Genomic DNA, 14,302 nt, shown 5'->3' on the forward strand with positions numbered 1-14,302 from the left:
CATTGATGAAAGATTTCTTTGATCAAAGAAATAAAAGTGGGGGTGGAAAAGCAAGTGCTTTCAGGCAGCACGTGCTCAGGTTGCAAACGCAACACCCTTCCGCCAGGTGCACCCCAATCACAACACCCCAAGCACCCATCAGGCAGGGCTGCTCGGTGTGACCGTACTGCTGGAAGGGCCATAAAGGAGCATGAGGTGTCCTGGCACGCTGCAGCTGCAAGTGATGACTTGCAGAGCCACAATAGCTGGGCAGTTGCCCTGCTTTGCCTTCCCCAAACCAGCCCTGCCAGGGCAGGATGCATCTCATGCAACACAGTGCCCGGACATAACCCCAAAAATGGACCATAGTTGGGTAAGCAGGGGTGTGGGAGATTTGGGAGTGTGATGAGTTTTGGCCCAAGCGGCCGCAACAAGCCCATGCTGGCCTTTTAGCAGCACGTGAGACATGGGGTGATCATAGAATCGTTGAGTTAGAAGGGACCTTTAAAGGTCATCTAGTCCAATTCCCCTGCAATGAATAAGGACACCTACAGCTCAAACAGGTGCTCAGATCCTGTCCAGCCTGACCTTGGGTGTCTCCAGGATCTTCTACACTGAGCACTTGGAATCTACAGAGGAACGATGCTGATGCATTTGTTAGCTCTACCATTTCTGCTGATTTCTGGTGGAAAAAGAAGGTGGAAAACAAACAAACCACATATAAACAACTTTCTTGAAGCATCTGCAACATTTTCCAAGTGCTTGCACACATACGCTCACAAAAAAGCTCTGCAGATCACAGCCAGCATGAAGCTACAAAATGGGTTCAGTTGGACCCACACCTGGCACATCCTCCTCCATAGACATCATGATACAAAGCACTTCTTTATTCCTCAGAGCAAAACAGCCCTGGCAGCAAGACCAGGCGTCCTGGAACAAAGCAGGAGTGAGCACTGCGGGGCTGCAGCCGGGCACGTCCCAGGGCAGCAGAACACCCTGCAGGGCAACCACGGACCTACCTCCCTGCTGTGCCCACGAGCAGGCTGCCCTGCAACCAGAGAGCTGCTGCCGGATGGGAGGCATTAAAGGCATCTTGGTGTGCCTGCTTGTTGTTATTCAGAACCATCTATCTCCTCTTATAATTGAGGTGCCCCTAGGGAGTGTGGACAAAACCAGTATATCCAGGGCTGGAAATTGTGCTGGAAAAGTGGCACAAACAAGGAGAAGTGTGGAGAGAAACACACAAAAGCCTCAGGTGGGAGATCGCTCCCCAAACCCGTGTGCTGACAGCAGAGAGCATCCCCAGCGCTGGGCTGTCCTGCACCCCTGCTCCCGCAAACCTACCCCAGAATCACAAGGACAAAGGCAGGGAACAAAGAGAAACAATTCCCATAACATCTATTTGTTCTGGCACACTGTGCAGCTCTCCGTGCGCTCCTCTCTCACAGCTAATGGCAGCGCATCCGCTTGAGTGTTGCTGTTCCCTGGTTTCTTGTTGAGAATGACATCAATTTCTGTCAAGCTTTTGGAGCAGCTCTTGCTCTATAAAAGATCCTGCAGAGACATTGCTTCCTGCTGGCATTAAAGAAGAACATTTGAATCAAGGACACACATCCACAAGTTTTAGACTTGTGAAAGCACATGCCATGAGGTTTCTTTTTTGGAGCACAAAATTGAAATTAGATTAAACAGAGACAGAAACAGTGCTTTCAGAAGCATATGAAGGTGGTCTGGCTGCGGTGTGCTGTCCAGCAGACCCCCACCCTCAGAGTCCCCTGGAGCACCAGCAGTTATAGCAATCATCTGCTGCATTGATTGCAGCTGATAATTCCTCTGAGTATGCCACTTAAAATGCTCTTGTATTTAAAAGCTGTGGGATAGCGTGCTAGAATAACGCTGCAGTGAGTGCAGGCTGTAACCGTACACTGGAAGAAAGCTCCAGGACAATACACTGGGATGGCTCTGTTTTATTTTCCATTCCCTGCTCTTCCCCTGCCTCTTACCTCTGTCATCCATCACACGGGTGCTTCAAATCTGAGAACTGTGCAACCCATGTCAGAACAGTGCTTTTTTGTTACTGTGGCCGATGAAAGCAGCCAATTCCTTCCCTGATAAGACAGCTCAAGAATTAAATTGTTTTAACAGCTCCCATCGGCTTACAACCATCAAACCAATGCCCTAGGACACAGAAAGAAAACAGAGGTCCAAATGGATGGTTGTACACTGTTTTACTATAGCAGAGTGGGGATATACTCACGCCTCCTCCTCCAATGGTCCATTGCAGGCTGGGGGAGCAGCTCAGCTCCAGGCCATGAGCTCATGAGGTACAGCTCAACATCAGGGTAAGATTGGGAGTTATTAATGGAAATCTTGTTATTCATGGCCATAAATTATCGATTTCCCCTTGTTTTGGGGCTTAAGTCATAGGGTTGCTTTGTTGTGTCTTGACTATTCCTTGCTGCACATAAGGAGTGAAACAGTTTGCTGGATTCATAGGGCTCAAGAAAGGGTGAAAAGGTAAAATGTACTCAGTCATGATCCATAGGCCCAAGTGAGGCACATGTCCTCCAGAGACAGCTGGCCCAGATAAATGACTTTCTGCCACACTGAGGAGGTGGAAGCAGGTATATGTAGGTAAGGTGTAAATACATGCCTGCTGTAGGTTTGTCTCCACCGTCCTTTGCTCACTTATGAACAGCAGCTGATGGAGCCTGTAACTCAGGATGGAGGTTCTGTAACTCAGGGCTGTGCTATAAGTCTTCCAAAAGATTCAAGCACAGGAATCAACATTGTACATCAGCTCCTGAACAAATTCCCTGTACACTGACAGCTTCACACCACACTGCAAAGCTCTCGAGGTCCCAGCCCTTGCGCCTGCTTTAGAAGAAAATGGTCTTCTGAACTTTAGCATGGCTAATTTTAGCTCAGATGAGATTTTCCTAACTTTTAAGGGATTCAATTTAAGCAACCGTGCTGTCAGCAAGAGGGAATTAAGTTCTTACAGCACATAGAAAGGTCTTGAATGCTGGCATGTTGGAGCCATACAGAAAGCCACACCACAGCTGAAGTCGGGGCCCATCCTTTGTTTCATTTGAGAGCTGTGCCCACAGCCAGCTGCTCTTATTATTGAGACACAATAAAGACAGGAATCCTCAAAAGCCCCTTGTATCCAGAAATTCAAGCTGGCATGTTGTAACATCTTTGGGTTTCTCCAAACCACAGGCCCAAGGAATTCAAGGCTGCGCATTCACATGTATTTACACAGCCCTTGTCTAAATATGTGAAAAACACATTACAGAAGCACTTATTCTCATGCATCTGCCCCCAGATGTGGTGTCAGCGTGAGGCAGCCCAGCACTCAGGCTGCCAGCCCCAGCAGACAAGCTGGCTCCCCATCCTGTGGCATGGGATTTGGGTTTGCTCAGGATGGGTTTCTATTGCTGTCTACTCTTTTCCAGACTTTCACATTTATCTCTTTATCTGTCCAGGGAATTGCAGACTGGCAGAAAGGAGTACTCTGAGCCCTGAGCTTCCGTTTCTCCTTTCATACAGCCCCACTGCTCCCATCCACAACTGCAGCTGTGTCTTCCAGAAGAGAACTTCACCTCCTACCGCGAGACCATTTTTCATCAGGGTCCTGACGCAAGTGAGATGAGAGCTCACTGCAACCTCACGGCCACCCTGGACAGCCAACTGCTATTGCAAGAAACCACATTTTCTGATCACATTGTAATTTATGGAGCTCGCTCTTGGGTTTTCACCCTCCGCCTTCCCTGTTGGCAGGCTGCTGCTGAGCCTTACACCTCTGATAGTTTGAAACCCCTTCCAATTTCCTGCCTGAATGCATTCAGAGCCAGTTTCTATCTGTGTTTGTATGCCAAAGTTTTAGCTTGAGTAACTGCTCTTCCTCCTATAATGCATAGGGAGTGATCCAGCCCTCTGACTGGGGACACCGAACAAACCAACTCTTCTGGGCTCCTCCGCACATTAATATTTCCAGTTTCCTTCCTGTTCAAATTCTCTTTCTTGAGCATAGGCATCATTAATTTTAGCCCATTTTCCTCATGAAATGTTACCATGACTTATGCAGTTGAATTTTAACATTTTTTATGTTACTATCCTCAACCCTGTGGTATAATCTTGTTTAGAAATACATAATAGATATGACCGTTGTGCAAGGACTTTGTAGTCCTGTATGCTGATCAGACATAATACAAGGGAAAACTTGAGCTCTGTTCTTCAATGCAGTGTTTGGATAATGATCTGTAAACACTGGACCAATGCTCAAATAACCAACACTATTTTCACACGGTTGGCATGTAGCATGGACCAGCTGACCGCTCCCAGATCAGTGTCCAGGAATCCACTGAGACCTCATGTGTTTGGGCTGGTTTCCATTTAGATTGTATTTAATAAATATTTTAAGCTAGGGATGGAAAGGACTCTCTAAATTCAGAATGACCTGCTGAAACTGCCAAAAACCGATGTTATGGTTGTTGGCCAACTTCCCCCCAGAAATCCTGCAAATTGCTGTGCTGAGTGAGACACGAACACTGTCTCCCAAGAACAGCAAGGTAGGAAGGCTGCTGTCCAAGTACAATAAGAGAGCTGCATTAGTCTTTCAGGGGACTACTTACCTCCCCAACTCATATGCTGTGCGGATATTTTAATAAAGTAGAATATTGCAGGAAAAGTTGTTTCGTTTCATCTGTTTCACGTCAGAGAAATACAACAGCGAGGCAATGGAAGGCAGAGAAAATTTCACTGTCTGCAAATCTGTATTTTCACCCCAGCCTGACAGCAGTGTCCCAGCCCACAGCTGGGCCCACCACCAAAGGCTCCCAGCAGCTGCAGGCTCAGACACCAGCCTTCAGAAGGCTGCGCAGCACATTCTCTCCACACCACAACCATCACCACCACCTACAGGCACAAACCAAAATCTCATCAGCATCCAGGTCCAACACCAGAACTCACACAGAGCTCGTATAGTAAAGTACAAAAACTCAAGAATATTCAGTGTCATACACTTCCTTTGGCAGGTCTTTTGCAGCCCCATTCACATGGTGAACCTGCACTTTCTCTCCCTCCAAACACTATCCTGAACACAAACAGAAATCAGAAGCTCAGGAGCTGCTCTCCATGCAAGGACAACTCCTGGCCCCATGCAGCAATTCTGCAGCCACATCTTGTTTTTGTCTCTTTAGAGGCTCATCTGAGGTGCTAAATGTACCCAAGGGGCCAGCAGATGAGCTATGCTGGAAGGATTTCAGTGCCTATGGCTGCTCTTCATCTCCACTGTGATTAGAGAGGTCAGATCTGCTGAAAACCCCAGCAATGCACCTAGAGAAATGTAGTCAATAAGCCAGCATTTGTATTGAGAAGCACAGGGAACTCTGAAAGAAACAGATGCTGGAAGAACCTAAAAATACATTATCCTGGGTAATACATGAGACCTCAGTACCTGCTGCTAGCGGTAGCAGCTTGGGCATGGTACTCCAAGGGGACTTGTGAAACTCACCTGGTTTGCACCCCATGGTGCAGAGGACAGTGACACCATCTGTACCTGACCATGCACCCAATGTGGTGCCTCCTGGGAGGCTCAAAGAGAGCATCTACTGCAGGGAAGGGGACAGAAGGCAAGGCTGCTCCTTGATTTGCATGCTTGGATGGCACCAAGTGAAACGTACAGCGCTGTGGAGCTGAGAGCAAGCACTGAGCCAGGCTTGCAAAGACCAGAGGGGGAAAAAAAAGAAACCCAAACAACTGGATTTTCTCTAAACAGACAGATAATATTTACAGCCTATGGATGGTGCCAAAATATTTCAGGAAATGCCTAAGCCCTTCTGAATAAAAGCTCAGGAAAACACAGTATTTAAGGACAGTAACTGTAACAATAAGAATGAAAGCCTTCCACACTCTCCCAACCTCCTTACACGATTTAAAATGATTGCCATAGCAATTATCAAGGCTAAGCGCATTTTGCAATCTCCTCTGCAAATTAAGTTCGGAGTTGAACATGTAAAAGATCAGCATAAAAACTAAACGAATCCTGTAAAGTGCACAGAGCAGAAATCAGTGCGCTTTCCACACAGCATGCTAAGGTCTAATCCATCCCATTAAACTCCTATAACAGAGATGCTGGAAAGAATTGCTCCAGTGAAGTTCAAGCAAGTCACAAACATCATGACTGAAGTGCCCAACCTCAAAGCCTGCGGCCCATTTTTACAGCAAGCTGCTGCACCAGCTGCCCTGGACACACAAGCATCCTATCAGCTTTTCCCCCACAGTAGGCATGTTTTTCCTGTTTCAACACTGCAACAAACCCATCCTGAAGGTACTTTGTTTCTCCATCTCTCAGTTGCCAGTTATACCTACACACAACAAAACAAAAGTCCCATAAGGGTTACATTTCTGTTTTGTTTCATTGGTGTCTTCAGAACAGACATGAAGTGCATGTAGCAAGCATCTCACATCCCTACAAGAAAACAAGGGCGATTATTTCTGAAGAATGAATTTATACTACATATTTGGGAAGCCCAGCGTTAGGGTTACCTGCTCAGGTTTCAGGCCAGGAGGTACCCATGCGTACTCCTCCAGCGCACAGCCCGAGTCGTCATCAGAGGTGGAATTCCTCTGGAAGTCGAACATCAGCTTGGTGACGGTCTTCTCCATCTCCAGGGGCATAACTGTTACAATGTGCTCTTCTTGGGAGCACTTACAGTGAAGACAAATCTTCCTGCAGGAGGGGGAAAAGAAGAGATGGTAGAATCACAGAATGGTTGGGTTGAAAGGTCCTCAAAGCCCACCCAGATTCAAACCCCGTGCCGTGGGCTGGCTGCCCCCCAGCAGCTCAGGTTGCCCAGGGCCCCATCCATGGCCTTGAGCACCTCCAGATATGGGCACCCACAGCCTGGGCAGCTGTGTCACTGCCTTACCACCCTCTGAGTGAGGAGAATTTCCTCCTAGTATCTAACCTAAATCTGTTCTCTTTCAGTTTAAAGATGAGACTCCCTGGTGAGCTGTAAATGGGAAAGAGGAGAGCTTCCTGCCAGCCACTGGCCCATCGCTACTCAACACAACCATTTTTTTTTTTTTTAATGCTCAGGCACTTTCCAACACAGTATTTGTCTCTCTCACACGGAGGAAATAAAAGTCCATGTTTTCTATGACAACATTTGGCAATCCAGCTGGGTCAGGCTGTCAAATGTTTGGGGATATGTAATTGCTCTTCCCTATACTGCAATGCAAAGAGCATTGAAAGGGACCACTTGGTGCGAGGGCCACGTGCCTGCCTGGCAGGAGCAGCGTGCCAGCCAGTAATTGTAGGGCAGCGACCAAATTTAGGACAGCAATCAAATTTAGGACAGTTGAGCACTTGGCTAATGCACAAAATGGTGGATTGACTGGGAAGCTGTGAATGACAAGTCTTTTTAGCATGCTGATAGCATAAATTTGCTTATTAAAGTAGCATAAAAATTGATTATAGTCTGAACATATAAAGCTAAATTAAATTAAGGGAGGCAACATAAGCCAGGGTTGCACGCCAGCGGGATGCTAACAGCCTGGCTCAATGGCTTACACACTGCCCCGGACACATAATAAAACCCAAAAGCACAACCAAAGGTTGCCATTTAGCACACATTAGCTTAATTCAATGCAAGTACAACTTCTTAACATTCCTTTTGAAGGTTGATTCCTACAGCTGGTGGCCGATGGGAGATTATTCATGGGCTTGGAGCTGAGCGAAGGACAGATAGGGGTTAGAGCAAAGGACGAAGTGGGCTGAAAACCCCAAAAAAGGGGTTACAGTGAGCACTGATAAATTAGTTTCTATTTCTGAAAATACAACGCTCTTCCACGATATGGGTCAACGGTATCTATTTTGAAGTAACCATATAGGATTTTGAATTAATTTGTGCAAATCAAAGATCGGTGACATCTATGGAATTAGGTATCCTTCAGCTTTTCTTCATGCAATGGAAGGGGGAATCAGGCTTACGTCTCAGAAATAATAAGGTAACAATCAACAAAGTAAGGGAGAAGTTTCTGTGATCACTGCAGCTTTCTCTGCTACAATGGAAACCAAAGAAAACAGGAGGGTGGCAATAGTTAAACATCGGGTCTTGAATTCTCAAACACCTTTCTTTCTTTTTCATCGCTACATAAAGGCCAGCGAAGCATACCAGCGCTCAGATCCAGCTTTGAGTCTAAATTTCCACTTGGCCATTACAGCACAAAAAATGCACTCTAGCAAAAGTCAAGAGGCTCCGTTCAGTCAAGCCAGGGAGATTTGCCAGATTTTCCCATTTCCTGCCTTTCATCAGATCTAACATACACACAGACCCAAACGCACACCGAGCGTCTGGTTCGCATCCAGCCAGAAAGTCTCGGCACCGCCTCTGGCTGTTACCTTAAAAAATAATCAAGGCACAATTTCATGTGAATACTTTAATTTATCAGCTACTGTGGAAAGGCTCTGCCACAGCGAAGCTGCTGGTTTCTTAGCTCTTTCCATCTCATTTCATGATATGATTAGAAGCAGCTCAACATGCAATGAGATGTTAAGAATAATTAATAGCTCCAGAGCCTCGAATTCAGTGTTTGTGACTTGGGCAGTTATCCTAGTGGAGTTTAGGACTCTTTTGCCAAATTTAATTTTCAGGACATCAATCACACGCTTCAAAGGGTGACAGCCCAGCAGTCTGCTCTTGGAAAACTAATGAGAGAAATGGTGGTATCAGGTGGCAGGATGGAGAGAACAGCCCCGGGAGGGAGGCTGAGTGAGGGCAGCCTCTGTCCCAGAGCTCTGGGATGCGCTACGTGCCAGGGGCCATGGCTACCACAGCAGCATGATGGAAAGGAGTTCCCACTGCCATCTGGGTTTTAGAATCAGCTTCACATCTTCCAGCGGTGGCTAGAGGAGGTTTTCATGAGGATTATTCACCAGCCATACCCTCCTGAGGGCAAAAGTCAGATTGCTTAAAAATTGCTTGTGAGGATCAGAAAAGCAAAGGCTGAGAAGGACACACGGAGCCCATCTGCTCAGCTTTGATGTCCCCAAGCCAGGACAATGGGCTTTGTAACCACTGTGCTGTCAAAAAATGAGCATCTCCAGGCATGGAGTTTCTGCCACCTCCCTGGGTAAATCACACCAACTTCATGATCTTGCCCTTGAAAGGTTCACTTCTCCTTTCCCCTCGTTAAAAACAGAAGATTAACAGTTTTAATTACAATTATTTTCTTTACATTAGGATATGCTGTTTCATGGGAACAATACTAAGTGTCTTAGGAGTGTCTTTCTACTCCTATGATATGGTTTCCATGACTTCTTCACATAGGTCTCACTTACTCAACTTTATCATCTTTCAGCTCTCTATAATTAAAAATAATTCCCGGTAGTAAAAGCTTAATATAAAATTGTACATTTCAAAACGTGAGATGAAATTGGAAAAGCAATATCCCCAACCACACTCAGAGCAGAGTGGCGTTAAGCAAGATAACAACGCTGCAAGAAAGTGCTGATGCTCGACCGTATGGGTGGTGGCAGAAGCGACAAGATCCTGGTGGTGCTGATACTTTGGTGCAGAGCCAAAGGCTTTGGGAAATATTTGGAGCCGCCAGCATGCCTCACAGCTCCCTCCAGCTCATTAGGCATTACCGAGGCTGTGGGATAAGCATGCTGGGGTGTCCCAGAGAAAGCAGAAAAGATCTGCAAGCTTATTATGCAAAAGTGTTGCCCTGATGAGTATCAGAGATGCCCAGCAACAGAGAAGCCACTGATGCTGTTCCTGAAAGGTGGGAATATCTCAGAAACTTGCTTGACTCAGAGCTGGGTGAGGACTGCTGAACAGAGCGTAGTGAAGCTATGCTTGTTAATAAAGCACAGAAAGTCGATGGCATCCCCAGTCTTGGGCCCAGAGAGCAAACAGAAGAGCTGCCAAGCAGCAGGAGCCTGTGGGCAAAGAACAAAGGAGAGAGGGAACGTGCTGCTGTGGGAAGCATGGCTACAGAGCATCCCCAGGAGCTGTGCATGGGGCAGCCTTACAGCCAGGCTGAGATGGAGGGAAGAACACTGGGAGAAAATAACATTTCCTGGTTTCAGATTTAGCTGGAAAGAAGCCCGCCTTGAATTGACTGCACATGGTACAAAGCAGCAGCGGCTCAAAAACAGATTGAAAAATTTGTTCGACTTAAGGTCAGCAATTCATCTGATGAAGTTACAAGATGGAGGGACGTGATTTTGCAATGGCTGCTTGATGTGGTGCTGCTGGCACACATGGGACCCCACCATCCCATGCGGCCCTCAGCTGAGCGCTCTTTCTTCTACAGCATAAAAACAAAACAAAGCAAAACCCAACAAGGGAATGTGAAGGAAGCAGGGCCAAACAGATCAAGAGGAAAATCTGGCTCCCAAGCCCCTCCTGCTTGGGATGTAGAAGCATGTTTCCAGGCAAGGTCCATCTCCATGAGGTTCAACGTGAGCCCAATTGATCTGTCGGACAAGAATGTCTCTTGTTACATACAGCAGTTAACAGGGCACAACCTGTGCCATTGCCAGAGCCCATAACCTCAACAGCACCAACAGTAAGTGAAACTGCTGAAAGAAACCCTGGGAAAGGCAGGACTGAGAGCAGAGAGAGCCTGAAGCCAAGGCAGCAGGAGGAAGAAAACAGCCCTTTGCAAATGGTTTGGGACAGCAGGAGCAGTGCCTGCCAAGCTGGCCTCACGCTGTGTCCCTCCAGCCAACAGCTCTCAGGCTACATGAGCACAGATTTGCTCTCCTGGGCTTGTTAATGCAATGCTCCTGCCCACATAAACTCTGTCTGCCTTCCTGAGGATCTTATTTCCAGCTCAACTAAGTGGACACACGAGCATCACGCAGCAAATGCCACCATGTTAAAATTCCTCTTGGATATAGAAGGAACTGGGCAAAGAGCTCTTATCACCCACTGGCACTGCTTATCTCTGTTCCTTGTTTGTTTTTTTCTGCGATGGAAATAAATGGGTTGCATGAGGGAGCAACCCTGTCACTGAGACAATGTGAGAACAGAGGCTCATCTGCAGCACAGGGCCATCAGACGTCTGTGTTACGCTCCATTATAAAGGATTTGCATGCATTTGTGCTCACATTAGCATGCAAGATTGGGAATCCCTCAAAAAAACAATTCTTTACTCAGCTTGGATGCAATGTGTAAAATATAATGGGGCAATTCCCTTGCATCAAGGTGTAAGATGTATATGGCAGTCTGATTTCTTCCTAGGATTGAGCCATCATTCTGATTGCAATCAGACTTTTCAGTCACCAAACTACAAGACTTCAAGGAAAAAGGGAAAGGCTGAGGATTTCGAGTGGCTCATGTGACCCCTGAGCCTCTTAACGAGGCTTTCTCAATGTCCCTGCCTGTTATCTCCTCCCTTCATTTGGGAGCTAATCAGGCATCCTGCCATCCTGAGCTCCAGCTACACAGTTCCATTTTCCCAGATCTCATAGGCAAGGCAGACATCTGTCCAAACTGAAAAATGAACACAGCCCTACGCTTCCACAAAGTGCCCTGCAAATCTCCTCCAGTACAGGAACCCCTCTCCCCTTTTAAAGATGGGAAAGCTGAGACATGGCAGCAGGAGCTGCTGTGGGACTCATAGGAAGCACCCAGTCTGGGTTTCCCCATTGAAACCTGAAACACCAGCTTCTGCACAGGAGCCCCAAGAGAGAAGCTGGGTGCCCTCAAAGCTCAGCTGCAAAGCAATGTCTACTGGGCAAAACCTTTTGCTGTTTCACACTCTTCCAGAATGCAAAAAAAAAACTACCAGCAGCAATGAATTGCAAAGAATTTGTATCATCTTCGGGTTGAAAAGGAAAGCTTTTATCTGCAAAACTGGGATGCAGTAAGTCAATGAAAGGGCCACAGACATTTTCAGTAGCAGCAATCTGAAGGACAAGGTGCCCTTGGTGTCCTCCAAGGACAGCTCACTTGACCCAAGATGCTGTAAGAGCAGCTGGCTTGAAAGATCAACATAAGGCAGCAACAGAGAACAGCAGTGCCATGAAACAAAGGAAGGAATAATCCAGCAGCCAAACTATTCCCACAGATGCAGCTCCAGCGACTGTGGAGCGGGCATAGCTGCACATCTCCAGAAAGGTTTGCAGTAAGTCTCACTATTGTAATTCTCCTGATCTTCCTGGTGCCAACAGCAGCAATTGCTAATGTACTGAGGTTGGTGTTGAAAGTTTTATTACGAACCCCATTTCCACTCCTGGAAAATTTCTCCTCTCCTGGCTGATGCCATCCATGCTGAGTCTCAGAATGGAATTTCATTTTTAAGACTTGGTAAAAATCCTTTACCATTTCAAGATTTCTTCCTTGCTTAATTACGAAAAATAAAAAAGAAAAATAAAAAAAAAAAATCAAGAGCTACCCCTAGCATTGCAGAAATACTCTCAGAGGATTTCTTGGGCTGCCTTCTTGATGAGTCAGGCCATTCGCTCAAGGATGGATCCACACCACATTGTCCCCAGTCCCTGCCTTCCCTGGGGCACAGCCCAGAGCAGCCTCCAGGCTGCCTCCGGTTCTGCTGGCTGCGGGTTTGGCATCATGTGGCAGACAGGAACCAGCAGCACAGAGCTGTCCCCATGGATGCCAGACCCAGGGCTCAGCTGTGGCTGCTGGGGACCGAGCCCTGGCTCTGGGCTCAGCATCACTCCCATGTGTGTGCTGCATGGTGCTGCCTATGCCACAGGTGATCTTGTCAGATTTTTAATTAGACCGTTCAGCAGCTTTCCAGACTAACAAGATACAGAGCTGTATTTCAGTGGGTCTCTTCCTGCTGCTTAACTGAAGGAAGAAAATTGCCTCCAAGCCACAGGTTCAACACAAAGTCCTCAGCCCTCCAAGCCTGCATGACTCAGGTCCCTCTGTGAGCAGCATCTCTACCTGTCCCTCTCTCTTCACCCACCACCCTGCAGCTCCAGCAGTTTCTCCCTTTTGCAATGACCCTGCCAGAGCAGGAGCTGGGCTTTGCCCTGGGGCTGGATGTGCTATTTAAAGGGCCAGCACCAGCTTGCATTTGTGACATGACAAACAGAAACCCTGGGAAGCAGTAAACACATTTCTGTCTGAGCACATCCTAGGCCCTATGCCCGAAAGGAAAAGAAAAAAAACAGTTGATAGGCCAAATACTCAAGACACAGGATGAACTGCTCTGGAAATGGTCATTATTTCAAAAGTTGAGGCTTAGGCAGCATCCCCTGAGACAGCATAGTGACCCATTTGTGCAAGCAATCACTGCCAGACGGCTTGGTTCGCGGCTAACCCCAGCCAGCAGTGAGGGCACGGTTTGGCTGGAGCCGGCTGGTCTGAAACAAGCAGCAGGAGGAGATTAACATGCGAAGTAAAACGTAATCTGGTTTGCTGCAGATCGTTTTACTTTACAAATCTGTAACCCAGGCTCACGCCAGTACCCTGCTAAATACAAGGCATTGATGCCAGACGTGTGAGTGCTCTGGCAGCAGGTGAAATAATAGCGGAATAAAAATAAGTCAGATGGGTTACATGATAACAGAGCTAAAACTGAAAGGACGACACTGCATCTGGTGCAAATAATTTTTTTGGCATTATTCTGCCCAGTGCTAATCCTCAACAGCTCAAAAAGATTCAATCGCTGTTTAACCAAGGCATCACGACTGCAAAACTGGATTAAAATCTTTCTGTGGTCACAGGTCACGTCTGTGTCACATCTGCTTAAAATGTTCTTCCAAGGAACAGAAAAAAAAAGGAAATCTGACTTTACAAGATTGCACTGCAAAACACAGCCTCCAGGTTTCAGTTCTAGGTTGGTTTATACTTAGGCACTGTGACATTAAAAAGAAGGACACAGAAAGATTATTACTTTAAAACTCTCTATCCTCTGAAATCCAAAAGCAGCACAATAAACATCTGAGCTGTAATGTCATCATCCAAGTACAGCCTGCACAGTCTGCTCAGCAATGCCCAGAGAAGCCAGGCTTCCTGGCAATGCACTGACCAAAGCAATGAAATTAGCATTGAGAGAAAAGGATTTTTTAATACTTATTCTTATTTAAAGCCAGCTGAGCCTCTCTGATTATTTTTAAAATGAAAAATCTGTTCAAGTGGCATCCCCGCGTCTGGCTTCCTGCAGCTGCAGAGCTGCAATTTAACCATTAACCTTTTCCATCCATAAACAACAAGAACAGCGAAGGTTGGGAAGAAACCCACAACCCCTCCAAAGGTCACTGCTAACAGTGCACAGAGCAAACTTAGCACGCAGCGATGTGCACGCACGGAACGCCGCTCATCCCTCCACT

General features: G+C 46.8%; 1 protein-coding gene across 3 annotated transcripts in view; it reads right to left on the reverse strand.

The window, feature by feature from the left end:
- PRICKLE2 (prickle planar cell polarity protein 2) overlaps nucleotides 1-14,302 on the reverse strand; it is an 89,116-nt gene that overhangs the window by 21,464 nt on the left and 53,350 nt on the right. For all 3 annotated transcript variants that reach the window (XM_090148374.1, XM_031606217.2, XM_090148375.1), the window contains one exon: nucleotides 6,532-6,715. In XM_090148374.1, coding sequence (XP_090004500.1) covers nucleotides 6,532-6,715 — 184 coding nt within the window. The remainder of the gene's footprint in view (nucleotides 1-6,531; nucleotides 6,716-14,302) is intronic.

Source organism: Phasianus colchicus, chromosome 11 (genome assembly GCF_987193195.1).
Source record: "Phasianus colchicus chromosome 11, bPhaCol1.hap1.1, whole genome shotgun sequence".
NCBI lineage: Eukaryota > Metazoa > Chordata > Aves > Galliformes > Phasianidae > Phasianus > Phasianus colchicus.